Genomic DNA, 16,752 nt, shown 5'->3' with positions numbered 1-16,752 from the left:
ACTTTGGCAACGTGTGTGCTACATATAAAGCTGACCAGGTCAAACATGCAACTTTCAGATTCATGGCACACAGCAGTGGGGTCGGTGTTTGTTGTTGATCAGAGAACCACATGGTCTCACAGTGTTTAAGTTTTGCTTCAAAAGAAAACTTTACAATAACATATGTAATATGTGGTCAAATTGTTTTTTAATATTACAATTTAATCTCTCTTTCTCTCTCCAATTCTTTTATTCCTCCTTAAAATCTATAAAATGCCCCTCCCCCCTATTAATTTTGATATTGCTTCAGGGTTCTTAGTCGCGTGCAAGCGCCTCTATAAGTCACTCCGTAGGTCGGTCAGTCCGTCGGTCTGTCCGTAAAACTTTTTTTCTTGGCCTTTTTGGTTAAGATCAAAGGTCTGTTGTTAATAGATGCTGTTTTTAGCTTTTAAAGCTTTTCTTGGCCTTTTGGCCAAGATCAAAGTGTAGTATCTGCTTAGCTAGTTTCTGACTAACCTTATCACCCTCCCCCGTAAATTAGGTGCTAAGTAGGATGTCCCCAAGTACGAAAGGGCAAATGCGGTATTATGGTGAAAGAAGATTCTAGCTAAGAGAAACTTTTTAGTTCTAGAGTGACAAGGATGACCAACGACCCCCATTTTCCCCTCTTTTGAGTTGGCCTTGTGCTTAAGTTTTTTGTTCATGTTCATTTTTTCCTGAGTAAAAGATTTAATATTTCAAAGTGTAGTATCTGTTTTTACTACATGCTGTACTTATTGTGGTATAAAGTGGGGGATCACTTTTCTGTATTAATTTAATGTAAAATGATCACCCACTTTACAACCAGTCACTCAAAGCCATTAAAGTCATTCTCCAGATCATTGAAGTTGCTTTTGAAGGATTCCAGTTATTTTTTAAGCATTCAAGTCATTCTTAAGATCATTGAATTGATCCTTAAGTCCATTAAAGTCATTCTAAGTCATTTGCTTTTTTATTTAAGTCATTTCAGCCCATTTTTCGGTCATTTTAGTTTATCTTTAAGAATTTCATACCAATCCTACATTCACACATTCATTCATTACACGAGAGCACGCGACTAATGGTTATCGGCCTTGTTTAGATGTATCCTTGCATTGCCTATAATAGGCTTTGTTTGTAAGTTATTTATAAGTTTGATCATCATTAAATGATTGAATAGATTTGTTTTTGTATTTTTGTTTTAATTTTTTTAACCTCTTCCTGCTCCAAATTCTAAATTTACAAATATTTTTCATCTGTCAGGAACCTCTCACGAATGATATTGATGCTATTCCTGTTCGAGAACCAGCGCTTTTTAGTGATGCAGAAACTGATGTATCTGAGCGCGAGTGTGCACAGTCAGGCACAGCATCAAATTCTTCTGAGCAACATGCCACAAACAAAACCAAAAAAGACAGATTTAAGAAATCTTTACGTCTTACATCGGAAGAAATTGTAAGTTTTTTATTTATTTTTATTTTTTAATCGCTATTCAAAATTATGTTGAATACAGGCATACATTTAAATGCATGCACACGCACATCTAATATCTAACTGTATAAATTAATTTGAATGTTTTTTTGTTTTTTTTATTCATCACTACACACATGTATACTCAAACAACCATGTCAAATTCAGTCTTGCAAGGCCCATAGAAGTCAGTTTGTGTTGTGATAAGGACTGCACTCCTACAATTATAACTGAATTTAGTATAAGATGTGGTCAATTTAACTAAAATTGAAATTAATGGTTCAGTTTTATCTGAATGCAACAGCAAAAAATCCAATGCACATGAATTACAACAGTTCAAAATGGACAAATAGTCAAATAATTTTCATGTTTTGTTCTGAGGCTTGACACATCTTATTGTCAGCAATCTTTTGTATGTCTGATTAAAATTTCTGTGCAGTTCTATCAGAAATAACAAATGATTATTAGCCAACCTAATTCTCTGAAAAATTTTACTTGGATTATTGTAAATTTCTCTTGAGCTTCATAATGTAAATACCTGTAACTTGTTTGATAATAAAGATAACTCAAAAAAATATCCATGCTGTTCTAAAGTTTTAGTCAGTGGATTTGTTGTCAAAAAAATCTTTCTTAAAATGAGAATAGATAAGAAATTATCACTACTTTTCTGACATCCCTCATATTTTGATATTTTTATCCCTCCACTTTTCAAAGTTGCTGTCTGTGTGGGCCACAAATAAGCTTGTAGTAGGTTACATGTTTAACATGCCTGTACTAGACAATCGATCAGCAGGTTTACTTCATTCCACATACTTTCAATTTTATTTCTTTATTTACATCATTCTCTTGCTCTTCTTTTCTCATGCTACTGCTACTCCTTGTTTCCCTTCTCCTCTCATTTGCTCCTTCCTTCCACCATTTAAAACATTTAGTGGATAACCAAGCAAGCAACATTATCAGTTTTAGTACAGGGTGACCCAAAAAAAACAAAAGCAAAATGGAGGCTATCTAGAACATATGCTGTAGAACAGAGCAAAAAAGCCCAAAGACCCTTGTGCTTTGATGTGATATTTTGAATATAATAAACTAGTTATGACCAAAGTTTCATTTCATTCAAACCAAACACTAAAAAAAGGGCCTAATTAGAGTTGGGGCCCGTTTTTTTTTGGGGGGGGGGGTCACTAAGTTTTTAAAATTTAATAAAAGAACTAAAAATCAACGATAAACAGGCATTCAGATATGTGATTTTTTACTTTTTTTTTAAAACTTTGTTACTACTGATCAAGGACAAAAAAAAAATATTAATAAGGTGGATGCAGTGTTGGTTTTATGAAGAATATTATGAAAGGGAGATGGAGTTTGCTTTAAGCAAAGTGGGTAAACAAATATATAAGTGTTTAAGAAGGCTGTTAGCAGTGTAGGATACCAGATGGTGAAGTGACATGTGACGCATGAACAAAAATAGACAGTCGAAGATCACGTTTAAATCATAAATCTTTGTATATAGATTTTTCAAAGATCCTTCATATAGAAATCAGTAAATATGGACTTGCTGTTAAATATAACCTAGATGGTAAAATATAGTTTTAATTCATATTCAGGACTGTTGTATAAAGGGTTCTTTTTTTAATTTTTTTATAAAGGCCAAGAGATAAAGAGTAGGGGTAAAAAAAAAAGAAATAAACCAAAAATATGTTGTAAAACAAAAATAGAGGTATCTCTTGAAATTGTCAAACATTTTACAATCTCGGTTATATTTAACAGCAATTCCGTATTTTTACTAATTCATATGTGAAAGATGATTTTAAAAAAAATAAATATACAAATATTTGTAATTTAATGTGATCTTTGGTTGTCATGTCACTTCACCATTCCGGTATCCTACATTTCTGACATCCTCCTTAAACACTTGAAGAATATTATATTATTTTCATTTAACAAACATGTGGTAGAGTATCATAGTGAAGATAGACTACATAATTATCTGAGAATCGATCAGGTAATGATGAATTATTTTCTTGTTGTCCAGAAAGAGAACCATTCAAATCAGAATACTTTGGATATCCTCTTTTTGGATTATTAGATGAGGTTTGTTGACTTGATCTGATTGGTAGATAAATCTTATGATAACAAAGATAATTTACTGATAATCCTCTTTCTCTCATTGTTTCTAAAACAATCCTGGATGTCAGCTGCCACATTTTCACTCCATCCACAAATGATATGACCATTAGGTCCTTGTCTAGAATCCCATTATATTAAAAAATAGCAAAAATGAAGAAAAATCTCTACGATGTATGTACCCATGACAGAACAAAGATATCATGTTCCAAAAATCACATAAATTGATCAGGTAACTTTATCTTTAAATAAGAAAATCAAATTTTATGAATAACCAAAGAACGGCTGTTTTGTTCACCACTTTGCAAACGATCTTAAAAAATAAAAAAAGGGAGTTAACTCAACAATAATTCAAATTTGCAAGATTTATGTTTCTGATACCTACAAATTCTTATTTGCTTAAAAATGATTTTCTTTAAAATAAAACTACTTGATCGATTTACATGATTGTTGGAATATTATATTTTCCTTTTGTCACGGACATGTACATCATACAGATTTTTATTTTTGTTTCTTTTGGGTTTTTTTTTATTTAGGGAAAATTCTGGACTAGAATCAACCATTATTCTCCTAACACGAGATCTTGTCACCAACTGTTGCTTTTGTTCAAGTATTTATTTGAAATCAGTTGATCAGAAATAAGACAGCTGTTTTACTCTATGGAAAAAGTTTTCAAACATCTACATTGTTTGGTTTATATCTGCTCCCATGCATACAATGCAAAAGGCATGAATTTGTGTTGACTTGAAAAGATAAAGAGTAGGAAAAAAAAAAAAGAGAAAAACAAATATGTTGTGGCTTCTGCCTTTGTCGACTTCCTTATTTCTCATTTTAATAATTATTAAGTCTCAATACACATGCACACACACTTTCATGTAGAATATTGTATTCACTTCTGATTGATACCGTCAAAATAATTATATAGAACAATGTTTAACATCTCATCTCCCACTGAAAACTTATTGGCCAAAAAGATTTTGAAAAATTCAATCTGCCACATTTTTTTTCTAATAGACATTTTATTTATTTTTTATAAATTGCCTAACAAAGTCGAAAATAATAATGCTAAAAGAATGAATTTTTTGGGTCTATTTGAAATATTTAGAAACTTGATCTGTATATTAATGATAGGAAATCGTGTGCATATACAATTTTTTTAATTATAAATTTCAATGAGATTATTAATTATTGTTTAATAATATAAAAGAATATGTTCAAAGAGGTATATTGAAATTTCAAGTTTTTTTACATAAATGAGCTAGAATTTTTTTTTTTTTTTTTTTTTTTTTTTATGTAAATTATTTTTCTTTTTTCCATGTTTTCTATCCAGTATTTCAGATTAGGACTGAAGCAGGCAACCATTTTGTTTTATCACTATTCAAAGTAAACAAATTCATTAAAAAAGTTTTTAAATCGTAATTATAATTTAACAGATTAGTTAAATGCTTTTTATGATAAAATTTATAGTTTTTATTTAAGCTTAATTTTTTACTTTCTATAAGTTTAACAGTTAGTTACTAGTGTGTATTTCTCTTCCTTTTTGAGGTGTATGATGGAAATATACTGTTTTTTGAGAGTTTTGTTCTGAATTGTCCCTATATTAAAAAACAAAAATGAAGAAAAATCTATATGGTGTATGTACCTGTGATGAAACAAAATTCATATTCCAAAAATTATGTATATTGATCAAGTACTTTTACTTTTAAAAAAAGAAAAGAAAATTTTATGAATAACCGTAGAGACTGTCATGTCCACCATTTTAAAATCAGTCAAGAAACAAATGGTTATAAATCAACAATAATTCGAAGTTAAATTTGTAATGCCTGCAAATTCCCATTAATCATTTAAAAATGATTTTCTTTATAAAAGTAAAACTAATTAATCAATTTGAGTGATTTTTTTGTTTAAACTGTTTTCATTTCATCATGAATACATACATCATACAGACTTTTCTTTACTTTTGATTTTTTTAATATTCGAGAAATTCTGAATCAGAACCGTTTTTATTTTTTTCTAAAATATATCCCAATAATCAATTAAAAAAATTCTTACATTTTTTTTTCAGCGTAAGCTAGGTCTGAATGAAGGTCAAAATGAAGTCACGTTTTCTGTGACGACCCAATACCAAGGTACTTGTCGCTGTACATCCCACATTTACCTTTGGAAAAGTAACGAAAAAATTGTCATTTCTGATATTGACGGAACAATTACCAAGTAAGTAAATTGCAATTTGTTTCCTAACTTAGCAATTGTGTATATTAAAAGAAAATATTCTGCTTAAAATTCTAAAATTAGTTCAGTCATAAAATCGTGTTTGACCTTATTGTTTTTCTACTTAAATTCTGTTGTTACAACTTCAGTTATTGAAATGTTAGTGTACATAAAAGTATGTTTTCGATTTTAATGTTCAAATTCAAAATCTAGAAGATAAGACAATATCAAATGAAAGAATGATTTATCTGTAAAAAATAAATTTCATTCAACAACTTGTTCACACTATGCAAAATAAACATTTATAAAACAAATCTAAAGAATCCAAGGACTTTCTAGTAGAAGGAAGCAAAAATTAAGGTGCAAGTCCAGAGTTTAACCTAATTAAAAAAAAATACAGAAAAATCTTTACAATGTATATACCCGTCACTCAATGAAAATGACCTATTCCAAAACTTTTGTAAATTGATAAAGTTTTTTTTTTTTTTTTTTTTTTTTCAGATAGAAAATTATTTTTATGATTTTTAATGAATTTAATAGTAAGTTTTTGCCATTATTTTGACCTTGGTAGTTTGAGTAGTTTCCGTTTATTAAACATGGCAGATAAGTATGCAACTGTCTTTTTTCCTCATAAAATTTGATTTTTTTAGTTAAAAAAAAGTTAGAATATTTTCAATTGGTGACCGGTAAAGACTTTTTTTTTTTGTCTTGTAATTAGGTTGAACTTTGGACTTACACCAAAATTAAGTATGTTTGTTTCAACTGGTGTACATGAATAGTTACAAAAGTGCGTGTTTTGCTTTTGTTGCCGGGAGTTAGATTTAGTAATCTGTGAAATTCTCATTAGATATCATTGCGAAAAGTTTTTTCGGTCCCAAAAACGTTCTTGCTAGATTGTGACATACGCTTATGAATTGTCTGAAAAAAGAATGAGGCAGAGAAAAAACTGTTTGAGATTTTTATAATACGAACAAGATTTTGGGATTAAACATTTATGAACTCTGATTGGTTGAAAGAAACTGCTAATTTGAGCTTTTGTCCAATCAAGTCTATACATAAGTACAGTATTCATCGCTGCTGTTAATTTTAAACAGATTAAGTTAACGTATGTCTATTTACTGTTATGAAAATAAACTGTTATCAGTTAATCTCATCTCTTACTATTTTTATTCAAGTATATTTTCTTTAACCAACTGAATAAAAATTTAGTGGTTGATTAGAATTCCCTCTATATTAAATACAAAGATTTTTCTGTATTTTTTTTTATGTTCCTGTGACAATGACAAGATCATATTCCAAAAATCATGTCAATTTTATTTTTATAAAAGGAAATCCTTTTTAACTATTTAAAATGATTAATGTGAAATGTAGGCATTACAAGGTTAACTTTTCAAGTTTGAATTATTGAGTTATTCCATTTTTTTTTTCCAGATGGCAAGATGAGATGGTCCCTCCTCACTTGCTCATAAAATTTGATTTTCTTAGTTAAAAATAAAACTACTTGATCAATTTCTGCTTTTTGGAATATGACATTTTCATACATCATACAGATATTTTTTTATTTTTGTTTTTAATATAGAGGGAATTCTGGACAAGAACCAAATTTGATAAGTAAATAAAAGCAAGTATATTACTAATTATATTTTAATTGGGTTAATTACTTTCTAAATGTACAAATATTTGATGCTAACTCCCCAAATACAAAGAACAAATATAATTCAATTGGAAAAAAATATCACCAAATCCTTATTTGTTAATTACTCTTCTGAATGTTTATTTAATTTTTTTTCTCTTTTGTTTCCCTTGCTTTGTGTAGGTCTGATGTACTTGGACATATCCTTCCAATTCTTGGCCATGACTGGTCGCAAAGTGGAGTGGCTCAACTTTTTACCCGTATTTTTGACAACAGTTATAAATTTGTCTACCTAAGCGCACGGGCTATTGGCCAATCACGGATAACCAAAGAATTGCTTAAAAATATCAAACAAGGTGACCTCGTTCTTCCAGATGGCCCACTCTTGTTGAACCCCACATCTCTTATCAGCGCTTTACACAGGTTGGTGACCTCTCTTGCATTATTTTAAAATATCATTGGGGAAGAGAGGGAAGGGTCAGATAATGCTGGAAAGTTTTGATCTGAGTGGATTAACAATTGAGTAGCATTGGAATATTCTGGAATTGTCCTGGTCATTAATTGTCCTTTTTCACACAAAATAATCCACAAGATTTAGACATGTTAGTCTAAGGACTTTTCAGCATTCTTTAAGCGGTGTGTATTCAGTTATTTTGAAGTGAATTACAATCTGTCATTTCATTGTAAACAGTAAATATTTGTATCTTTGTCAAATGGCCTTGTGCCAGACTATGCAGACTAAATATTGAACATTTCCCTTCTATGAGTTAAGGCACAGCTGATTTTCGGATGAGTAATTATCAGGCCAGATAGGAAGAATATGTCTGGTGAGTAGAAAATAATAAAAAAATTAATGATAAAACATGAAGTGGCCAGAATGACACGGATGACTGCTTGTTTTTTTTGCCTGGAGATGTGCTTATTCTGCATTTCCCTTTTCCTGAAGGATATATTTGTGTATAAAATCAAAAGTATATGTATTTAAACAACTAACAATGTTATGTTATTTAATGAACCTAAGAAAAACTACAAAAATATATCAAACTCTATTGAACATTTTTTTAAATTTATTTTTGAAATGTAAAATATATATTCTGTATAAATCACTGTACCCTCTTTCTGTCATTTGTTTTCGATTCCCTTTGTCTGGCTGTTAGCTGATACTGAACTAAATGTGAGACATACGAAGACAGTAATATTAGTTATACATAATTCAAAATGGTAACCAATTTTACAATATACATTTGTTGGTTTTTTTTCATTGTTGTATTACATTTTCACCCCAAACAAGGCACACTGCCACTTTTATGTAAGGAGCTACTATCAGAGACACAAGTTGCAAGGATACTATGAAGAGAGATGAGCAGCAAGATGTCTGTTCACATTACACTTGAATTTCTGCATGTTATTACAGTTGGAAGCAGGAACCCAGAAGGGAATTCCAAAGTCTAGCAGTTCTGAGGAAGAAACTATTAGAGTAAAAGGCTTTCTTACATGTAGGGATCTCTGTGTAAGGGTGGGACTTTGCTGCTTGTCGGGGGTATTTACATTGAGGGGGTACAAAGGCTTGTAATTTGTCGGAGCATTCACCATTAAAATACTTATAAAACAGGCAGATGGATGCAACATTTCATTGATGGGATAGAGGTTGAAACTTAGATTACAGTTCAGAACCTATCAGGTTGGCGACTCTCTTTTAAACCCTGTCTAGGAGTAAAAGACTAGTAGCAGATGCACCAGCCCAAATGTGACAACAATACTCCATACATGGGTGAATGGTGACCTTATAGAGATACAGGATACTTTCAGGTGTAAGTAACTTTCTAGCACAAGAAAGAAAGTCTACTTTCTTCGCAGCAGCCTTGGTAATGCTCTCGATATATCTGTTTCATCTCATGTTCCCTGTGAACATTAAGTCAAAGAGTTTGAATGAAGTGCTTTCAGATAATGTATCTTTAGCTATTAGTGGTTGAGAAGGTTTCTTGTAATGATTAAAGGAATTAAGTTTAGTCTTGGCAGCATTGAACGTTACCATCTATTTTTGAGCCTATTCCACTACAGACTGGAGGTCTTCCTCTAGTGTTTCTGCCATTTCCTTAGATATGTGTTCATTTGTTTTCCCCTTGTGTCTGCTATAGAGTGTAGTGTCAGCAGCAAATGTACCCATCTCAGAGACTATTTTATCAGAGAGGTCATTTATGAATATCAGGAATAAGAAAGGTCCAAGGATCGATCCCTGAGGTACACCTACATTTATATCATTATTTAGACGTATGACCATTGAGGACAACCTGGATTCTTCTTTTATTTAAGGATTTAATGTTAAGTATTCATCCAGTAATACCATCGGATCTGATTTTCACGAGAAGACCATTGTGCCATACTCTGTCAAAAGCCCTAGATATATCCAGGGATACTGCCCTCCCCTCCTCTGCTTTATCCAGTGCAGGGTATATGTGTTCAGAGATTAGTTAGAATATCTGTAGTAGAATGGGCTTGCCTAAATCCATATTGATGGTTGGACAGAAGTTTGGCAATTGTAAAGTGGTGGACTAGAGCTTAATGGACTCAAATATTTTGGCAAAAAGTGGGAGGAGGCTAATGGGGCGATAATTTAATGGATCGGTTCTTTCGCCAGAATTCTTGTAAACTGGTACCACAGGAGCAGTTTTCCAGCAGTCAGGAAAGCATGATTTGTTAAGGCATTTGTTGAAGAGTTTGGAGAGAACTGGAGCAACCTCAGCGGAGCATTTTTTTAATAGTACAGCTGGGATGAGAAGGGATAATTTTCAGATCATCTAGTGTGGTTTCTGTCTATGAAGGAAACTCAGGGAGGTAATGGTTTGCTGGGTCCAAGGTAGAGTTTGCAGCAAACTAACTGAATGTTAACTTTCTCGATTGCTGTATAAACAACCTCATGATTGTTGGATAGTGGAGGAATTGTTGATTGCCCAGTATTTACTACACTGTTGTAAATTTTCCAGAAATCACGAGTTCCTAATTTCTGCACTTCAATATGTTTTCTGGTGGTTTCAGTATGTTCTCTCTTAGCTGTCACTATTTCTCTCTTACAATTACTTCTAGTTTCTATAAATTTTTGTCTGTTTGTACTGGACATGTCAGATAAATCTGCGGTATGCATGCTGCCTTTGAGCAATTGCAGCTGCACAAGTAGAAGTAAACCATTGGAGAGAGAGTGGGGTTTGCTTAAAATGAAAAAGAAGTGATGTGTGTGTGTGTGTGTGTGTGTGTTTTTTGTTTTTTTTGTTTGTTTTTTTTTCACCCCAAACAAGGCACAGTGTCACTAGGACGTAAGGGACAACTATTTCAAACAAAATCTACAGAGATACTATGTAGGGAGTTGAGCAGTGAGATGTCTATTCACCCTACACTTGAACTTCTGCATGTCAGTAGGTACTCTGGAAGGAATTTTAAAGTTTAGTAGTTTGGTTAAGAAACTATTAGAGTAGGAAGTTTTCTAGCATTTAAGGATCTCTACAGTGTAAAGGTGGGATTTTGCTGCTTGTCGAGTTAGTCAGGAGTATTTATGTTGAGGGAGTACAAATACCTGGAGTTTGTCTGTGCACATTCCATGAAAATATTTGTAAAACACAGGCATGCAACATTTCGGTTATGGGACAAAGGTTGGTGTTTGGTTAATAGTGCGGGACCTATTAGATTGGAGACTCTTTTCCGTGCCCTGTCTATAAGCAAGAGATTAGTGGCAGATGCACCAGCTCAATTATGGCAGCAATATCCACTCATGGGTGAATGGTGACCTTGTAGAGATATAGGATACTCTTAGGTATGAGCAAATTTCTAACATTGTAGAGAGAGCTCATCTTCTTCACAGCAACCATGGCAGTGTCTTCAATGTATTTGTTCCAATTCATGTTGCCTGTGAATGTTAAGCCAAAGAGCTTGAACAAACAGGTAGCATATTATTAATCATGGCAGTTGTGGTTGAGAACGTTTATTGTAATTATTTAAGGAAAGAAGCTTAGTCTTAGTAGCATTGAATGCTACCATCAATTTATGTCCCTTGTTTCACTACAGACTGGGTGCCATTGCCTTAGTTGCGTGCTCATTTGTTTTCTCCTTCTGTCTGTTATAGAACCTGGTGTCATCAGCAAATACACCCAGCTTGGAGACAATTTTATCAGGGAGGTCATTTACGCATTTTTGTTTCAACATCAGAAATAAAGGTCCAAGGATCAGCCCTTGTGACACAGCCACATTTATATCATGTTATTTTGATGCATGATTGTCAAGGAAAACCTACATTTTTTCTTGTCTAATAAGGATTTGATTATATTAAGTATCCAGCAGATTTTCATTTTATTCCTATATTTTTATCCCATATACATTTTTCTGTTAATTTCTAGAGAAGTGGTTAACAAAAATCCAGAAGAATTCAAAATCAGTTGCTTAAAAGATATTGCTGCTTTATTCCCAGCTAATCCATTTTATGCTGGATTTGGAAATAAAATCACAGTAAGTAAAATCAACAATTTTTGTTTTGTTTTTACAGTGTGTCTTGTGAAATTTTACAGTTTGTCTTGTCAAATTGTTTAAAAGAAAAATGAAGTTTTCTAGAATTCCTCCAATATGAAAAAAAAATTTTTTAATCACTCTAATGCACATACCAATGACAAAAATCATGTAAATTGATCAAATAGTTTTAAAAACTTACACATTTAATTTATAATTCATGGCTTAAAGTAAAGAGATACATAAAATCAGACTCCATAATCAGAACGAGCACATAATTTTACATGAGTGTAGTAAGTTTCATGAGAATAGCTTAACAAAATAAATAAATGGTGAAGAACGTAATGAACATCTTTAAATGATATGGTCCATATTTTGATACAGTTTTTAAAGGATTATTAATGAAAAGTGTAAATTTCAGCATTTTAAATTATAACTTTTGAATTACTGATGGTAATTGTATAATTCAAATAGTTTGGAGCTTCTTTTACATGGCTCTAATCGCTCAAGTTGATAAAATAAAAATTAGTTAAAAAGAAAAAAATCAATTGAGTGATATTTCAAATAGTTAATTGAACCTGCAGGATGCCAGATGGAATCTGAGAAAAATTAAGTGTGTGTGTGTGTATTATAAGTGAACGTGTGTGTGTGTGTCTGTATACATTTTCCTTCACAATAACTCTGTCAATTTTCTGTCTACAAACTCGAAATTTGATATACAGGTTACTGAGATTTGGGAAAATCTACGTGATCGGTTTTCGGCCAGAAATTTGGCTGTTAAGGGGGTCAAAGTTCAATGATTTGACCTTTGAGAACTCTACCAAACTCCTCCAACAATTTTGGGTCTAAACACTTGAAATTTTAGATATAGGTTCCTTGGACATGGATCTAACTTAATAACTCAATTTGAGCCCAAAACAAAGGTTAAGGGGTCATAATAGGGGTCAAAGTTTAAAAAATTGACCGTTTTTGTTTTTTTTCTCAGCAGATACCTCCAAACACCTGGGCAATGCCAAGCACCCATGCTAGTATATGTGTGTGTGTGTGTGTGTGTGTATATATATATATATATATATATATAAAAAATCTCTTAAGATTGGAACCTATCAAGATAATAAAAAGCTCAATATACTAGATAAAGCAATTAAAGAAATAGGAAAATAGATGATGGATCAATAAATATTGTAATTTATTCAATTTTCTTTTTCATTATCAATTTTTCTCTATTACGCGCACGCACACATATATATAACTAGCTGCATGCCCGACATTGCCCGGTTATACATGTTTAAAACATGATATTTTAATTAATGCAGATTGCATATGTATTATAGAATCAATCCTCTATTGATTATTATATATTATGAGGAATAATTTACCCGGTGAACTAATTTGCAAAAAAAATTTTTTTTAATTATCATGATGACGTTCATCAAATTCCATCTTGATTTGTTTACAATATCACGTCAGTTGATATTTGGGCTTGATTTTAAAGTCTTTTTCTTTTATAGATAAAAAAGAATTTTTATGTTACACCGGCCAAGATTACACCAGCGTAATGTAAAATATTCCCTTGTAAAAATTCTTTTTATCTATAAAAAAAAAAAAAAAGAAAGACTATTTTTAAGATCAGATTTTTTTGGATTTTCCATACTTATCAGATGAATTTCTGTATAAAACATATTTAAAAAAACTGCCAGACATATAAAGTAGCCTTGTATGAAATTTGCAAAAGATAGGCGCAACCGTTAGGGAACCTCTGAGGAAGGAACTCTCTCACACACGCACACGCGCATATGCACAGTGGCTTTTATATAATAGTAGAGATAGAGATAAGTATACAGATCATATTTGTTAGCAATTTTAACTGTTAATTTTGTTGTTGTTAATCTTGTCCTCCATGAAAATAATGGCTATATTTCCATTCTTGATCAAGGATGATTTGACATCTTCATATTTGTGAAAGACAAAGTTCTCTTTGTGATCTACACCAGAAGGACAACAGATTTCAAACATCCTCAGCATCAGCAGAAAAGATTTGAAAGATTCAAGATTCAACTACAAGTCGAGATCATGGAGAAAAACAATCTGATGCTATTAGAATGCCAGATCCATTGTTAAAGTTTTGGAGATCATCAACCCTGAATGCAGCGTTGCAACGAAGAAAGGTGTCGATAAATAAATTAGGCGGGTCATACATGAAGACAAATTTGTCGCATTTCTTCTTCGGGTTCCTTTTTCCATTTTGTAAACTAAATTTTTTTTTTTTTTCCTTTTTTTCTCTTCTTCAGGATGTCTATGCTTATAAAGCCTTAAACATTCCCGATTCTCGTATCTTCACAATTAATCACCGTGGAGAACTTCGACATGAACTGATTCACACTTTCCATTCCTCGTAAGTACACAAATATTTCTCCAAGAAAAATGTTCTACATAATAAAAACAAATTATAGAGCTGTGTTTTTTTTCCCTGTGCATTTTTTTTCTTTTATAAATTTTGTTGAATAATTTTCTTAGCTGAACATTTATAAAATGGTTAAGTTGGAAAGAATCTGTTGTCATTATTGTTATTGTTTACATATACAAAAGCTGTATAAATAGTAGTAGTATTACTTCTTTAAATTACATCCCTTTGATTTCACGCATGCGTATTGACAGTCTAACAGTTCCGCTAAGGGAGAGACACATGCAAGAACCTATTAATATCTCTTCTAAGGAGTCATGGCTTTCTTATACAATTAGTTCCAAAGATATAAATACCATTCTTGCATAATTGTTTTTTTGTTTTTGTTTTACCTCAAACAAGGTATATTGCCTGCTATCAGGATCATCTAACAGGGGACTATGGGGAGTCGTCGAGCAGTAAGATGTCTATTTACATTACATTAAAACTTTTGCAGGTTAGTTTAGCAGTCCAAGGGAAGAAACTATTAGAGTAGATGGTTTTCCAGTATCTAGAGCCTTTAACAGTGAAGGGGTGGGATTTTGCTGCTTGTCAGGTTAGTTGGAAATATGTACATAGAGGAGGCACAAGTGCTTCGAGATCATCAGAGCACATTCCATTTAAGTACTTTTAAAACAAACACAGATGTAACATTACAAGGATGAGACAGAGATTGGAGCTTGGTCGATAGTGTGGGACCTGTTAGATTTGAGACTTTTTTTCGAACCCTATCTAAGAACGAGAGATTAGTAGTAAATGCATCAGCCAAGATGTGGCAACAAAACTCCATGCCTGGGCGAATTGTGGCTTTGTAAAGATGTAGAATACTTTCTGGTGTGTGTGATGTTCTAATGCAATAGAGGAAGGCAGCTTCATTGCAGCAGCCTTAGCAATGTTCTCAATGTATTTGTTCCAATTCATGTTGCCTGTAAATGTTCAGGTGAGAAGTTTGAAGAATGGCCTCTCAAATTAGATATTCAGCAAAGTAAAGTCTGTAAGAAGTATCCAGTGGATATCCAGCCAAAAGTAAAAAAAAAAAAAATTTTTTTTTTTAAAATCCAAGATGAAAGTCTAGATGTCTTCAATAAAATTCTGCAGATCCACAGCCATTATGATTGAATATACATTTTTATATGATGTGTGAAAACATTTATATGATATGTGTAAAAAAACATTTTATGATATGATGTGTAAAAACACAAGAAAGCAAAGTGAGGGTATAAAATTAGGGTTCGGATTAAAATATTGTTGCATTTTAATGTGGATTATAACTATTTTTTTTTTTTTTTTCTCTCTAGGTATTCCCGGTTGAGTGATATTACTGACCATTTTTTCCCTCCTCTTCACCGCACAGTAAAGGGTGACAAGTTACATAAAGATGAACAAGTGGCAATCGAATATAGCAGCCCCATCTACTGGCGGAACCCAATAGTTCCATTGTCAGAGACTGACATAGATAAGCTAAAATTTGGCAACAATAATGATTCCCCAAAGTCGAAAGCTAAAGACTCTGTCAAACAGAAGAGATGACTGTCAGATTCATTGAGTGAATCTTTTTCTGGTGAAAATGCTCTTTGGGTTGAGGTTACAGAGGATGTTGTCCCGAGTGGACAAGTGTCGACATTTTTCCTTCCATAAAATTGAAAAAAAAAAAAAGAAAGAAAAGCAGAACGACAAAACGAAACTCCTCCCCTTCCTCTCTTCTTCCAACTTCGTTTTCTTGCTGAATCACCTATTGTGTACATCATTATGTGCTCAGACGAAGAAGGATGGTATACTATGATGACAAACACTTGTCAACTATATATATATATATATATATGTATGTATACACACACACACACATGTATATCAATCTACCAACATTTTCATGCTCTTGCAATTCTCAAGTCAGACAGATTCCATTGGATGTTTATCATGATCTGAACATAATGATTGATGATAACTGATATATACTAAGGAATGACAAAACAAGATTGATACTAGTGCAAAGGATATATAGTCATCTATCAGATGGGTGTGTACAGCTGCGCGAGATGTTTGACAGTTCATCCTTTACAGAAAGAATGCCGTACTCTTGTACAAACACTGTTCTGTGATAAATACAAAGTGCATTTGATGCGCATAAAAAAAAAAAAGACTTGCAGATGTTTCAGAAACAGTCTTAAGTTTGTCATAATTTATGGTTTTTTTACAATTCCATTCACAAAGTACTTTCATTCCCCATACTTTAAATCTCCATTTAATACTTTTCTTTTTCTGATCTTCTCCATTATTACAAGACCCCTTCTCTTCCCTTGAACAGATTAACTTATTGATTTATAAAAAAAATTTTTATTTATTTTTATTTACATTCTGAAGTTGTTTAAGAAATCTGTGATTCCCT

The 16,752-nt window shown here is 32.1% G+C and overlaps 1 protein-coding gene across 7 annotated transcripts in view; it reads left to right on the top strand.

Moving 5' to 3' along the window:
- The window catches only part of LOC145279678 (phosphatidate phosphatase LPIN2-like), a 98,492-nt gene extending 82,461 nt beyond the window's left edge, over nt 1-16,031 (top strand). For all 7 annotated transcript variants that reach the window (XM_080130948.1, XM_080130950.1, XM_080130944.1 and 4 more), the window contains 6 exons: nt 1,261-1,452; nt 5,654-5,802; nt 7,616-7,855; nt 11,818-11,926; nt 14,215-14,318; nt 15,665-16,031. In XM_080130948.1, the coding sequence (XP_079987074.1) occupies nt 1,261-1,452; nt 5,654-5,802; nt 7,616-7,855; nt 11,818-11,926; nt 14,215-14,318; nt 15,665-15,896 (1,026 nt within the window). In that variant the 3' untranslated portion in view covers nt 15,897-16,031. The remainder of the gene's footprint in view (nt 1-1,260; nt 1,453-5,653; nt 5,803-7,615; nt 7,856-11,817; nt 11,927-14,214; nt 14,319-15,664) is intronic.
- Nucleotides 16,032-16,752: the final 721 nt, after the last annotated feature.

This window comes from Euprymna scolopes, chromosome 7, assembly GCF_053919585.1.
Source record: "Euprymna scolopes isolate OS-2025 chromosome 7, ASM5391958v1, whole genome shotgun sequence".
Classification (NCBI taxonomy): Eukaryota; Metazoa; Mollusca; class Cephalopoda; order Sepiida; family Sepiolidae; genus Euprymna; species Euprymna scolopes.
The sequence above is the reverse complement of the archived record's forward strand: the minus strand, read 5'-3'. Positions and strand labels throughout refer to the sequence as shown.